Raw genomic sequence first — 12,570 nt, 5'->3', positions numbered from 1 at the left:
GAAATGAATATGTGATTTATCGTTACAGAGTAGATTATTACAAAATCTGAACATTGTACAAGCTATTTGTTAAGTAAATCACTTTCCATCAATTCAATAAAAAATTAAATATTAATGGACAACAATAATGATTTTTTACTCCAAAATATCAATTAATTAATTTGATAGAACTTTTGGAAATATTTACAAAAGAATGTAGGTTTTTCTTTTTATTTAACATTTTGATTACAGCATAATCGTTCACTAACATCTTAGCTAAAACAGTAATGTCAGCAGTAGAATTACTAAGTAACAGTTAAACAAATATTATTATATTTCCTGGCAAATATCAAATTTATAAAGTAAACTAGAAGTGATTGATTTATTTAAATTATTGTAATTAAGTTAAATATAATGATCAAGACATCCTAATTGACAACATAGTATGAGAACTAACCCAATTTAACTTGGGCCCAATAAACTATATCACAATGATAATTTGTCATTTCGACAAATCAATTTCAATTTTTATGAAGTTATTCGCTCACATTCTACAAATTTTAGTGAGGATAGAACAAAGCAAGGGCAGGATCTTGAGCCTCACAGGTAACCAGAACTTCACGGAATTTGTCCAATAATTGCATTAATTGAGAGCGACGTAAGTTCTCTGTGTACATTATCTCTTCTATATGGTGTTCACCTTGCAGATAATCTGAAAAAAATATATTTATATATATTTTTAAAAAATCTGATTCATATTATATCTGCAGTATTTGGTCTTATAATCTCAATCAGATAAACAAAAATTTAATTTTAATAAACTGAGCTAAGTCATGATGAATAAGAAAAAAAGTAAAGCTATTGCAAATTATCTTAGGAAATATGTTAGGTTGGGAAAAAAGAAATCCATTATTTTATTGGTAGATGGCTATAGCGATCGATATCTCATAAAGTATTGATCAAACAATATCAGATTTTAGCTCATTGTCAAGGTGACATTTTGTAATAAAAAAATTCATTTGCTGTTTTTTGTTTGGTCCATTCCAGTTATGAATTACAGAGTGTTAAAGATGGAAGTCAACAAAGAGAAAACTTGATACATTTTTCAGTTTTTCTTTGATAAAGGTGAAAATGCAAGCCATGTGGCTGAAATTGTGAATGTTGTTTATGGTCCCTATACTTTAACAGCTAATTACACACAATTTTGGTTTTGTTGAGTATTTTTGATGTTAAAGAGGCACCTCACACTGGCAGGCCTGTCACCGAAAATGTCGATAAAATCACAGAAATATTGAAGTTGACTGGCTTGTTAGTAGTCGTAGCATCGCCCAGGAGCTAAAGATTGACCAGTTTTAAACCATTTTCACAAAGCTGGGTTCAAAAAGAAGTTTGATGGATGCCACACCAAAAAACATGGATCGAATTTCCATCTGCGAAGCCTTGCCCAAACGTAATGAAATCGACCCATTTCTTAAACGGATGGTGAGGGGATGTGAAATGGATCACATACAACATTTTGTGAAAATGATTGTGGTCAAAGTGCGGTGAAGAAGCTCAAATGGTGGCCAAAACAGAACTAATGGCCAGGAAGGTTCTGCTGTGCATTTGATGGGACTGGAAAGGGATCATTTATTATGAATTGCTTCCATATAGCCAAACACTTAATTCAGATCTTTATTGTCAACAACTGGACCGTTTGAAGCAAGCGATTTACCAGAATTGCCCAACAGAGGAGGTGTCATGTTCCATCAAGGAGCCAGGCCACACACATCTATAGTGACTAGCCAGAAAATGTCTACATCCACGGGGCGCACCAAAATTAGTAGAATTTACATTTTTCGATTTTCTCTAGAATTCACACTAATGGATTTTAAATCACCAATTGAATAATAAGGAAAATAAAATATGAGTTAACGGTTTTTTTTGTTTTACATGTGGGATTATAGCCACTTGCAGAACCATTCACTAAAACTAGAGAAAAATTTGCATAATTATTACATGTATACAGCGAATGTAATGGGAAAAATACGTTTTTGTTTACAAGCAGATGGGGTGAGACGGCAACTCTACAATCAGGAATACCTGAATTTGTGAAGAGTCAGAGTAAAATTGTAATTGGTTTTCTGTTATTATTTATTTATTACACTAATTTTTATTCATTTATTTTTGGTTTACAATCTAATTATAATTAATTTTCATGGATTGTAAGATTTTAGCCTTTTGGCTATTTTTATTTTTTTAAATAATTTTTATTGGATATTTAAATTTTTTGCAATTATCAAAAACTATTGACTGTTTTGTACTTTCACAAAATGAGAAATAGAGGAATAAATAAATAATTCTTTGAATTTATTATAACTGAAAAGGTCTTAGAATAAATTGTAGAAGTACCAATATTTTCCCAAAATACATAATTATACTGGTCCTGGTATTTGGTGGGGGAACAAGTCTGGCAAGTGGGCCTAGTGGTCCTTTTTTTTTTTGGTCAACCCCTAACGGCTATCTGAGTTCCCACCACGTACTTACCAAGGTGGGATGTCAAAATTCATTCTTCGGGACTGCCGAAAAATGAATGTTTAACTGCCCCAGATGGGAATCGAACCCACAACGTTCTGAACCGAGCGCACTGGGACCTGCGCCCCAACCCGCACAGCCGTTACGTCCCCATAATCATTATAGCAACACTAAAAACATGTCTGAATTAAATTTCCCGTAAGAATCATTCATGATGAATTTAATCATAAAATCAAGATGACGAACTCGTATGATTACTGATTCATGATTATGGAGACTTATTTTTTCATGGGAAACTGAACTCTAATGATTTTTTTTTTTTTTTACGTTTGGTTGCAATACGCAGTGTTTGGACAAAAAGTGACAATAATCCAAACAATAGTTTTACGATTTTATGTTATTTATGCTATAAACAACTTGATAAAACATCAGTATAAAATCTTTTTAAAATTGGATCTTCTATGTGAATTCTTCGTTAAAAAAATCTTTTCCTAACAGCTGCTTCAAAAACCCACTGTAAATGGTTTAAAAAACACAAATTCTATTATTTTTAAAGAGTGTTTGGTTTACAATGATCTAACTTAAACAGTTTATTAAAAGAAACACAAAATTTCAATTAATTGAACGATAAAAAGTTCTTTACATTATAATAATGATAGCCCCATAAGAAATTATTATTACGAACCCAATAAGATGAGCCTCACAAGAAGCCTAATGTGCTCAGTACCTCCGGAACTTAGGGCACTGCGCTCTTCTGGAGGTAATCTACTAAGACACTCATCTTGTGATTGCTGGCTACCCCAGTTGCTTTCTCCACCTGTCTCATCACTAGATGTCACTGCATCCTCAGGACTTGAGGTCTCCTAATCATAGAGGAATGTTACTTCTGATTCTTCAATATTATAATAAATATAACAAACCAAATAGTACTAACCTGTTGCGGTAGACCTTTCGATGTTGGCATATAATATATATATGTATGAAGCTGCATTATTAGCCTCTGTTGCAGAAGCCATATAATGATTTGAACATCCAAGTGTGGATCTGAACTTAATGGTGACATTTTATGACGAACAGAGATTGGAAGGGAAAACTCACTCATCACCTAAAAATTCAAAAGCACAGGATTTTTACTAACAAAAAATAAACTTAAAAATTAAACATTCTGAACAAACAGTAATATAAACATACAGCCTAATTTTTCGATAAGTCAGCATGTAGTTCTTGAGCAATTATTTAAAGAACAATAAGTAATTCCACATCTCTGCATTAACTAGAATTCTGAATCATAGTTTATCTGTTGTTAAAAGAAGTACGAAACATACCAAAGAATGGATTTTATAAATTACCTGAATTAGAGAACATCCTGGAAATTGTTCTGCAAACTTTTCAACTAAATGAGATCTACAGTGAACAGGGGCTCCTGGTGCAGTCATATACACATTCGTTTCACATAATGGGAAAATAAAAATAGCTTTACCCCAATACACAAGGTGACCTGAAAGATTAAAAACCTGAAAAAGTAATACAGTGCTTCATTTGCTTTATAAAAAAACATAAATCAACGTAATAAATAACAAAATCATTATGGATCTTAATAGAGACAGTAGCTGGAATGAGAGCATTCGTGGTCTAAAGTCCTAGGGGTAATTTAAAAATCCTAAATGTATATTTTGTTACTCACCAAAGTTTCAAAGTAGTATCATGATATTTAAAGTATGTTGAAATGATAGAAGTTTACATGTCCTTTTTCCATAGAATGGGTCAGTTTGGGATTTCTTTCTTGTTTTTGTAAGTTTTTTTTTTTCTTTTTAAAGAACCTTCTAATATCATTGAGAGTTTCAGGAATAACTTCATTATTAATTGTTTCTTTATTTAGCATGTGAAATAACTGAAGATTATTAGGGTGAATGTGATAGTGATTGATGTCACAGCCAACATCTTAGTGTTAACAATGATGGATGCTGCAGCATCAAATCACCACCACATTCACGGTACTAATTTTCAATTGTTTATTTCCTTATCAATTAGTTCCAAATTACCTCAAATTTGAACTTTATAAATTGATCTAAATTATGTGTAACCAAAAAATGTTAATGTTTTACGGTGCGGTCAGAATATAACACAAATAAGTTATTTCAACTTATTTATGTTATATTCGCTTAAATTGCTGATTGTATTAAATAATTTTTCATTCACATAAAATTATAAAAACCAAATGAAGCTTCAAATAAAGTTGGCCTACTTTGTTCTTTGTTTGACTGCTTATCTTTTTGAGTTGATAATTAAATTCCTGACAAAAAAAAATCTTTGAAATCTGACTATTATTAGCAAAGAAACCACATGTTGAACTTTTGAGTCATATTTTAGAAAGTTTGGGTTTTGGGCAGGTTCTATAAGAATCTTTCTACTTTTTATTATATTTTGAAGGTTATAAATTCCCAATCATTCTAAAGGCTCATTTGAGAGATCATTTATTGCATTTTTAGGTCTTTATTAGACCAATATTATCAGTGAAACTAAAAAAAATATTATTTAAGGGTTTCTTGAGATGCTAAAAATTGATATCTTTGTTTTACTCCCAAAAAACCTTAACTCCACTGTGATAGGTCAGTTAGTCCAAATTGTGTCATAAACGTTCTCATATTGAAGAAGAGTGTTGGTTATAATATAAAAACTATTCATATTTTATATAGTATTTATATATATGAAAATATGATATGTAATCAAATAATCTAAAAGAAAAAAAATCACCTATATCAGTCGTATCAGTATTAACGATAATACAGCGAGTTTAGCTTCCGTTTTTATTTTCAATGCAGTCTCAGATGGTTACTGCTATCACCTAATCTTTATAAATATAAAAGGAAATCGTTCGAATGTTTGTCCACAATAAAGTTTTAAAATACTGGACCGATTTACATGCTATTTTTTTTCAAGTGATTTAATGAGACTTGAAACAGTTTTATGGAAACTGGTTAGTAAATTGTATAAAGACCCGACATATTTTATTTACCAATTTTCATTATATATTATTACCACAAATTTTTATATACCACTATGTATTGTTATTTACCACTAAAGACTAAATAGATATAATAAACAATTAATTCAATCATTAATCCAATATGTAAATGAAAATAATGTAGGTTTAATTTTAAATAAATATATTAATTGATATCAAACTTTCAACTTTCAATGAATCTATATACATCCCCAAATCTAGCAATAGAAAAGCATTGCTGGGTCTGCTAGTAACTTATAATTATGAAATCTAATCAGAAAATATCATTCCGTAATATTTATTTATAAAGTCAAATAGCTTATCAATTCAATCCGGGTCTTAATCCTAATAAACATTTCTATAGACATGGTCATGTTTGTTAGCTTTTGACATTCCATCTAAGGTCGATGGTCATCATGATACAGAACAATAGCAGCGCAGTAATGAGAATCATAAATATACACACCTGAAAATCACCATTTCATCATAAAAGATAGACAGCAAGTAACGGTCTTGCCGAGCTTAAGCAGTGTTTGCCATACACAGTTATTTTCATTAGGTTTCATGAAATTCTCTCCTGGAGATTCACAAATTGGAAATATCAATAGAAGCGCGGTAATGAGAAATTTTTCAGTTTACAAACTTTCAAATAAGTTATTATTTTACAAGTTACATTTAAAATAATTATGAATTCATTTTTAGAAGCAGCGTGCTATGAACTTTTATTTTTAAAAATTATTATCATACGAATAACATATCCCGAGTTCATAGAAGAGAAGGTTTAATCAAAAATAATATATCGTAACACGCCATTTTAATGATAATTGAGAGATTTGGAAAAACAAAAAAGAATTTTAATTTAAGAAAATGAATATTATAAACAGATACAAGCAGAACATATAAGAAAAAAAATCCTTTATGATGAAAAACTCTAGTATCTATGATATTTTTTTTAGAGTCACCCATATAATAAGTAAACAGTAACACTACAAAAGTGTCACTCCAGTAAGGTAAGGTGGGTGGGTATGAACTCACTTAAAGAGAATGTTCGATTGATATACCCAACAATATTATTTTAACTGCTTTAATTGGATCACAGCTCTAGACTTCCACTTGCTTAAGAGGTGTAAATAAAACCCCAAAGGATCCTTTTTAGTTGAGTTCAGGCCTGATTTGCATAATAAGTTCATGATGTCTTATTGTATATAAGTGAGAATACACCAACCCTCTATATCAGAATGAATGTTGAGAACTAGTAACAAAAATGTGAGAAAGTATGTTAAGCAAACTGAATTGAAAGGATAAAGAATGCATAAGTTTATTACCTGTGTAAGAGTTAAATCAGCATCTGCAGAAAGGGTCTGCAATGACTTCAAAGGTGTATAAATTTTCAGAAGTCTAATAAGGGCAGGGGAAGCATCAGGTACTAAGCTATCAAGCAATTGGTTAGTCTCCACTAAAAGTAGTATACCATGATAGGGTCGAATACTCTCAAGACACCTAGATATACATAGGTTTGACTAAATACTAATAATTTGATGTAAATATAATATATTTAGACATACGACAGACTATTACCCACTTATCAATAGCCTCAGGTTCCACCATCAGTGCTCTATTATGGAGTTGATGAACTTTCTGAGGAAGGCAAAAACTAAGATAAATCCATCTGTTTACACGAAGCTGTACAAGACCAGATATTTTGAGATCATTATATGCTTTCCGAAGATCTCTTGCAAGTGAACATTGTTCCAATATCACTTCAAAAGGGTTTCTAACCTCTGCTCCTTCTTCAGGCCTACAAAAAGTGCTTAGAAGCTACAAACAATATAACAGAAAAGAAAAAGAAATAATTACCTGCCATAGTCATCATGGGCCGCAATCATAGATTTCATTTCTTGGTAAACATACCCAACTCTCCTTTCTTCATGTTTCAAAGCAACACCAAATCTTTTACTAAGCTCATAATAACATTTTACTACTGAATGATTGGCTGTTGCATGAAGAGCAAATACTATATTGATGAGAACTATGGGTCTATTGGGTGCTTTACCTTTCCTGCTACAGGGAGGAACCATGGTTGGATGCCCCACAAATCTGACATCATTAATTTTTAATTCAAACTTTGCTTCACACAGTTCTTGTTTCACAGCAAATAAATTTGAAAGTATATCATCAGCAAAATTGGCTAAACAGTCTTTATCTGTACTGTAATTTTGAGGGGGAGGACCCTGTAAATCTTCAGTTACTATTAAGGCATAAGGATTTTTTTTTCTGTGTTGTTGGCCATTTTCCTGACGTTTGTTTATTTCATAAGGGTACCTGAATAGAAGCCTATCACCTTTACTATCACTTTTTACAAGAATAACACTTAAAGGATCAACATCCATAACTCTTAAAAAAAGTAAACAAATTATCGATTAGTGATGAAACCTTTGTAAATTACAAAGAGGTATCTCCCATATAAGTATTCATTCACTAAACAATCGGAGCTATTATATAATATCAAGTCAGTTCTAACCACCACTTTTAACTGTCGAAAGCCTATTTAGTACGAAGTTCATTTTCCACACAATTTCGGTACCAATTATCAAACTAAGACATTTCTTCCGAACAGCACAAATGCCAAGTTCAGAACCGTTTCTGATGGTCAAAGCCCCTGGTTCTGAGAGCCGATACAGCTTTTTTCAGACCAACTACTAACTGTTACTGTTGTACAGAACTACGAACTGGCTGCATGGATATTTCTCTGAGGACTTCTAAAAAAGGCTCAATGTCGTCACTTGCTGAATCGGTTTGGACTATCATTTCTGTCTTCTTTCGCTTGGCCTCGATCAGTTGTTTTTTGACAAGGTCCTCCTTCGGTAATCTATTGAACAATGATTACATTTAAATGACATCGTGGGGATTCGGAGATACAGTGAGGCAGACCACACCTCTACCATGGGTAGTGGTAAACACCACTTGTGTTTTATTAAGCAGCCCTGGCATTTCCTGAACTGCACAGGATCTCCAGATTATTTGAATGTGTTGAACCAGAAGTCTCTTCTTTGTAGGACCTCTGGCCATTTGAAAATTTGCCAGCTAATCATTCTGTTCAACTACAATGTTCTCTATGTGATTATACAGATCAAAACCATGTATGACTTCGGTGTCACGGAGCGCAAAGCAGTAGGACTCAATTATTTGTCCTTTGAAAGTAGTAGCGTAGCCTTTTTTTGGTTCTACACTGAGGCAAGGTATAATATCGTCGCCTTGTCGAAAACTTTGTGATCTTAATAAAAGGCTGGGACCCAATTTTTTTTCCCTTGGTGTGATAGCCTGAATCCGGTTCGAGGCTGGTATTAGTGTCGCCCCCCAGTCGTAGTAGAACGGTGTCTGAACCTGATCTTTTAAAACACAGAACGTACTTCGGCTGAGCTAGATATCTTCTTGCCCATGGTTTCCGCTTGACCTGTGATTATTCCTCGCCGACTACTGTATGAGTGAAGTTTTGTTTATATGAATGAGGACTGGTCCAATTCCTATCGATAAGTTCCATTCAAAGCATAAGAAGCACTAGGTTAGTTCCACAAATGCAATGGAGGTTTTTGACCATACTACAGTAAAAGAAAAACGTAATAAAGCAACTGAAAAGGTTAGAGTACTTACAAGAAATGCATTTAGAAAGACAGGAACACAAAGATTGGTGAAAGGAAACCATCCAAAATAAGAAGCAATACGCAGTTGAAGCAAATAAGAGAGAACAGCTAAGCTTTCAATATTAACATTTTTAAGCTCACTAATAAAGTCTGGCTCAGATGAATCACTACTGAGAGTTTCTACAAGCCAAGAATCCAGAGCCAAGTCAATCATGCCCTTTTAACCAAAGCCTGTGAGACACAAGTTCTAAAGGCAAGGACCCTCAAAAGGCTACATCAGCAGGATTATAGGTTTTGTAAGTTACTGCATGTGAGAAATGTGATTGGCAACAAAAGTTTTAAACAAATATGAAGAGCTATTAATCCAAGCCAAAATCACTGTATCATCCAAAAAAAAAGGCATTCAGAGATTTTTTCCCCTCCAGAGAGAAGTCAAAGCATGTAATCGAAATTTTGAGCGACCAGGGCCCTGTTTCATAATGAAAGCTAATATTATTGGTTCATAATCCAAATATAAAAACAACATGGTAATTACACTAATATTTTTTCATAATAGGGAGGACTATTAGTGATATTATAGGAGTTAAAAAGTACTAAAGTACAAGTTAATATTTTACAAGTCAGCGTAATTGTATTAAGTTAAATCAACAAGACTAATAGTATTAGTTTTTACTTTATTATGAAACAGGGCCCAGGTAGGCTCCATAGATATACTCTAACTTAGGAAAGAATCACACCTTCACAGCAGCAACACAAATTTTAGAAAATATTAGCGATAAACAAAGAACATCAGGTACTTTGGTACATAAATAAAGAACAGAGCCATAGCCCCTTTCACCTGTCACAGCAATGGAGCCCCACTGAGAATAGAAGGATTGATCAATTTCAGAAATTTTTGTGACAACAATTTTCTATTGTTGGACAGGAGATAAAGGATCATCGCAAGAAAGTTTACACAACCAAATATTGCATATCAAAATTTTTGCCCATCAAATCAATGAGAGAAATCCACCCACAGGGAGGTCATAAATCTGAGCGAGTTGGGACAACACTGATCTCTTATAAAATCTTAGATTTTAAATTTAAGTAAAAATTTGTCAATAAGGGAATCCCAAAATATTGCCCAAAATTCTGACCAACCAAGCAAAATAAGATAAAACCTTTTGAGAATCATGTTTGCCTAATCTGCCACAGAGCGGAATGGTTACCTGACCATTTCTCAAGTTCAAAACCCCCCAGAGACAAGAGGTCGGATTTAAGCAATAAGGCATCTTCTAAGGTAATGAGAGCCATTCCTATAAGCACATGACTGAGAGGAATTTTATATAAAACAGGCATGCCTTCTGCAAGAGAAGCCACTTTGCTTTTCATAATGGAGGTAGTGAACTAAGCAGCACATAAACATTTGAAGGAATATCAAATTAAAAATCAGAAAATGGATTTTGCAAAACAGATTCCTTGAAACGAGCAGCAATAGGGAATGGGTTTGTTTAAAATGATAAATGCATTATCAACACTAATCGTGTCTCCAGAGAGCCCCAACATGCAGCTTGACAAAACCCTGAGGCTGTAGGGTACACCTGAAACACCGTTTAATTTATGGCAAACCACAGAAGAAAAAAATATTCAGGAGCTTAGCACATTTCTCAATAATAAAACTTAGCTGGCTGGCTGAATCATGAAGACCTTACACAATAACAAAATTATTAGGTGAGGTAAAAATCTCAAACTGTAAACTATACCTGTAATAGAAGAGGTAAAGTGCTCACAAGAGAGAATGACAATCGGCTGAGCTAAGATGTTTGAAGAAAGCAAAGGTTAAAGCAGAACTATTAAACCAAGTCCCATCAAAATGCAAAAATAAGTGAGGTCTTTTAATACATTTAGAATAGGTATTTTTAGAGTTGTAACAATTGAGAACTTCATCAAGTTTTTTTTTTTTTATCACTTATCTTTTGGGCGTAATAACATTTTTTTTTTTCTAAATGATTCCTACTGGGTGATGAGAAGTTTTTTGGAACTAGAATTATAACCAATGAAAGTGAATGTTTCACATAAGGTTTACCAATTTATACAAATTTGTTTTACATAGTAGTACTATGACATTTAATTAATTTTAAAAGAAAGGAAAGTGTAAATCATAGGAATTGAAATAAGCAAAAACAATTTTTACATCTAAAATTAAAATTAGAAAAGTTATTACTTCTATAGTTAAATTTAAAGTTATTTATTTAATATTTTATTATAATATTAGTTGAGCTACCCACAACTAATAAGTAGTCACTGACATCAATATTATAAAATAAAATGGAAATTTGAATGACTCAAGCAATAACAAATTAAATAAAGACAATGATAAAATGCAGGATTAAACATTAAAGGTATAATAAAATAATATACTCAATTTCCTACAAGTTGCATAATAAAAACTAAAACTCAAATTTTAATTTTAATAGGAATAAGGTTTAAGCAAAAACCTTATAATGGTGATCAGAAATTAGGATCACCCAACATAACATTCCACAAAATTATTTGTTTTGAATTATGTAACAATCATCACTAATGATTCACTGGTAGGCTATGATTTTTGGAAATAATTTTTCATTTTTAATTACTTTCACAAATCTATACTGAAAGCTTTAACCTTGAAAGAGAAATTCCTTCAAAAATATTTTTTTGTGGAAAATGCCGAGTCAGAATAATGAGGTTTCATTAGATCTCCCTAGATAAATATGTTATAGGACTTATAATTATACTTGAAGACTTTTTTACAATTATATAATTTTCCTTAATTTATAAAATACTAACACTTTAAAAATTCACAAATATTTCAAGATATAAAGGTGTGTGACTGGTTAAGAGAAGCTAAGTTTCAGGTATCAAGCAATTTTATGACAAATGTTAGAACAAAGGAACTTTCAAAATCCCTGTTTAGACAGATTTTCTAATTTTTTATTTAAGATAAATGCATTCATTTTCCTATATTATTTTAGTTTTATGGAAAATGAACAGGAGATATACCACATTTAAACAAATTCGTTTTTTATGTAGGAACCATTTCCGAATAATTTATATAATTTTGAAAACAGAAATTTTATTACGATTCTCAATGAAAAAATAAATAATTTCAAAACAGTATGAAAAATGAATGAAACTCCCATGAAGAATCACCACAATACTGCAATCCTTTACGAAATGAAAAATAAGTAATCAAAAAGACAAGTTTATCTTATAGTACTTTTCAACATTCTGGTATAAGATTATTTTGATTTAATAAGCTTTCTCTTGTATTACAGTGTAATTCATAATATAAAAGGTTAGAACGGTTAAGGTTTTATCTTTTAAAAAATTATAAATATACAGAACACTAATATAATGTGCCAAATCAATGGCAAAAGCTAATTTAAAGTTTTTCACAAAAAAACTTTTAAA

The 12,570-nt window shown here is 31.8% G+C and overlaps 1 protein-coding gene across 1 annotated transcript; it reads right to left on the bottom strand.

Moving 5' to 3' along the window:
* Nucleotides 1-194: 194 nt before the first annotated feature.
* On the bottom strand, nt 195-7,917 carry Nprl3 (GATOR complex protein Nprl3). The gene is made up of 7 exons (XM_014436923.1): nt 7,355-7,917; nt 7,080-7,295; nt 6,823-6,997; nt 3,843-4,007; nt 3,428-3,598; nt 3,179-3,356; nt 195-691 (listed from the first exon to the last, which is right to left on the bottom strand). Exons 1-7 carry the CDS (start codon nt 7,885-7,887, stop codon nt 540-542), a joined length of 1,590 nt encoding a protein of 529 aa, XP_014292409.1. The 5' UTR covers nt 7,888-7,917; the 3' UTR covers nt 195-539.
* Between the last annotated feature and the right edge of the window lie 4,653 nt (nt 7,918-12,570).

The sequence above is a fragment of the Halyomorpha halys genome, unplaced genomic scaffold (genome assembly GCF_000696795.3).
Source record: "Halyomorpha halys isolate HHAL.00 unplaced genomic scaffold, Hhal_1.1 Scaffold2160.1, whole genome shotgun sequence".
In the NCBI taxonomy this organism is placed as follows: domain Eukaryota; kingdom Metazoa; phylum Arthropoda; class Insecta; order Hemiptera; family Pentatomidae; genus Halyomorpha; species Halyomorpha halys.
The sequence above is the reverse complement of the archived record's forward strand: the minus strand, read 5'-3'. Positions and strand labels throughout refer to the sequence as shown.

Coding starts and splice junctions, on each gene's coding strand:
- Nprl3 (XM_014436923.1), bottom strand. CDS start 7,887: ATGGATGTTGATCCTTTAAGTGTTATTCTTGTAAAAAGTGATAGTAAA. Junction 6,998..7,079: donor GAACCTGAGGCTATTGATAA/GTGGGTAATAGT, acceptor ATGTATATCTAG/GTGTCTTGAGAGTATTCGAC. Junction 3,357..3,427: donor CGAAAGGTCTACCGCAACAG/GTTAGTACTATT, acceptor CTCTATGATTAG/GAGACCTCAAGTCCTGAGGA.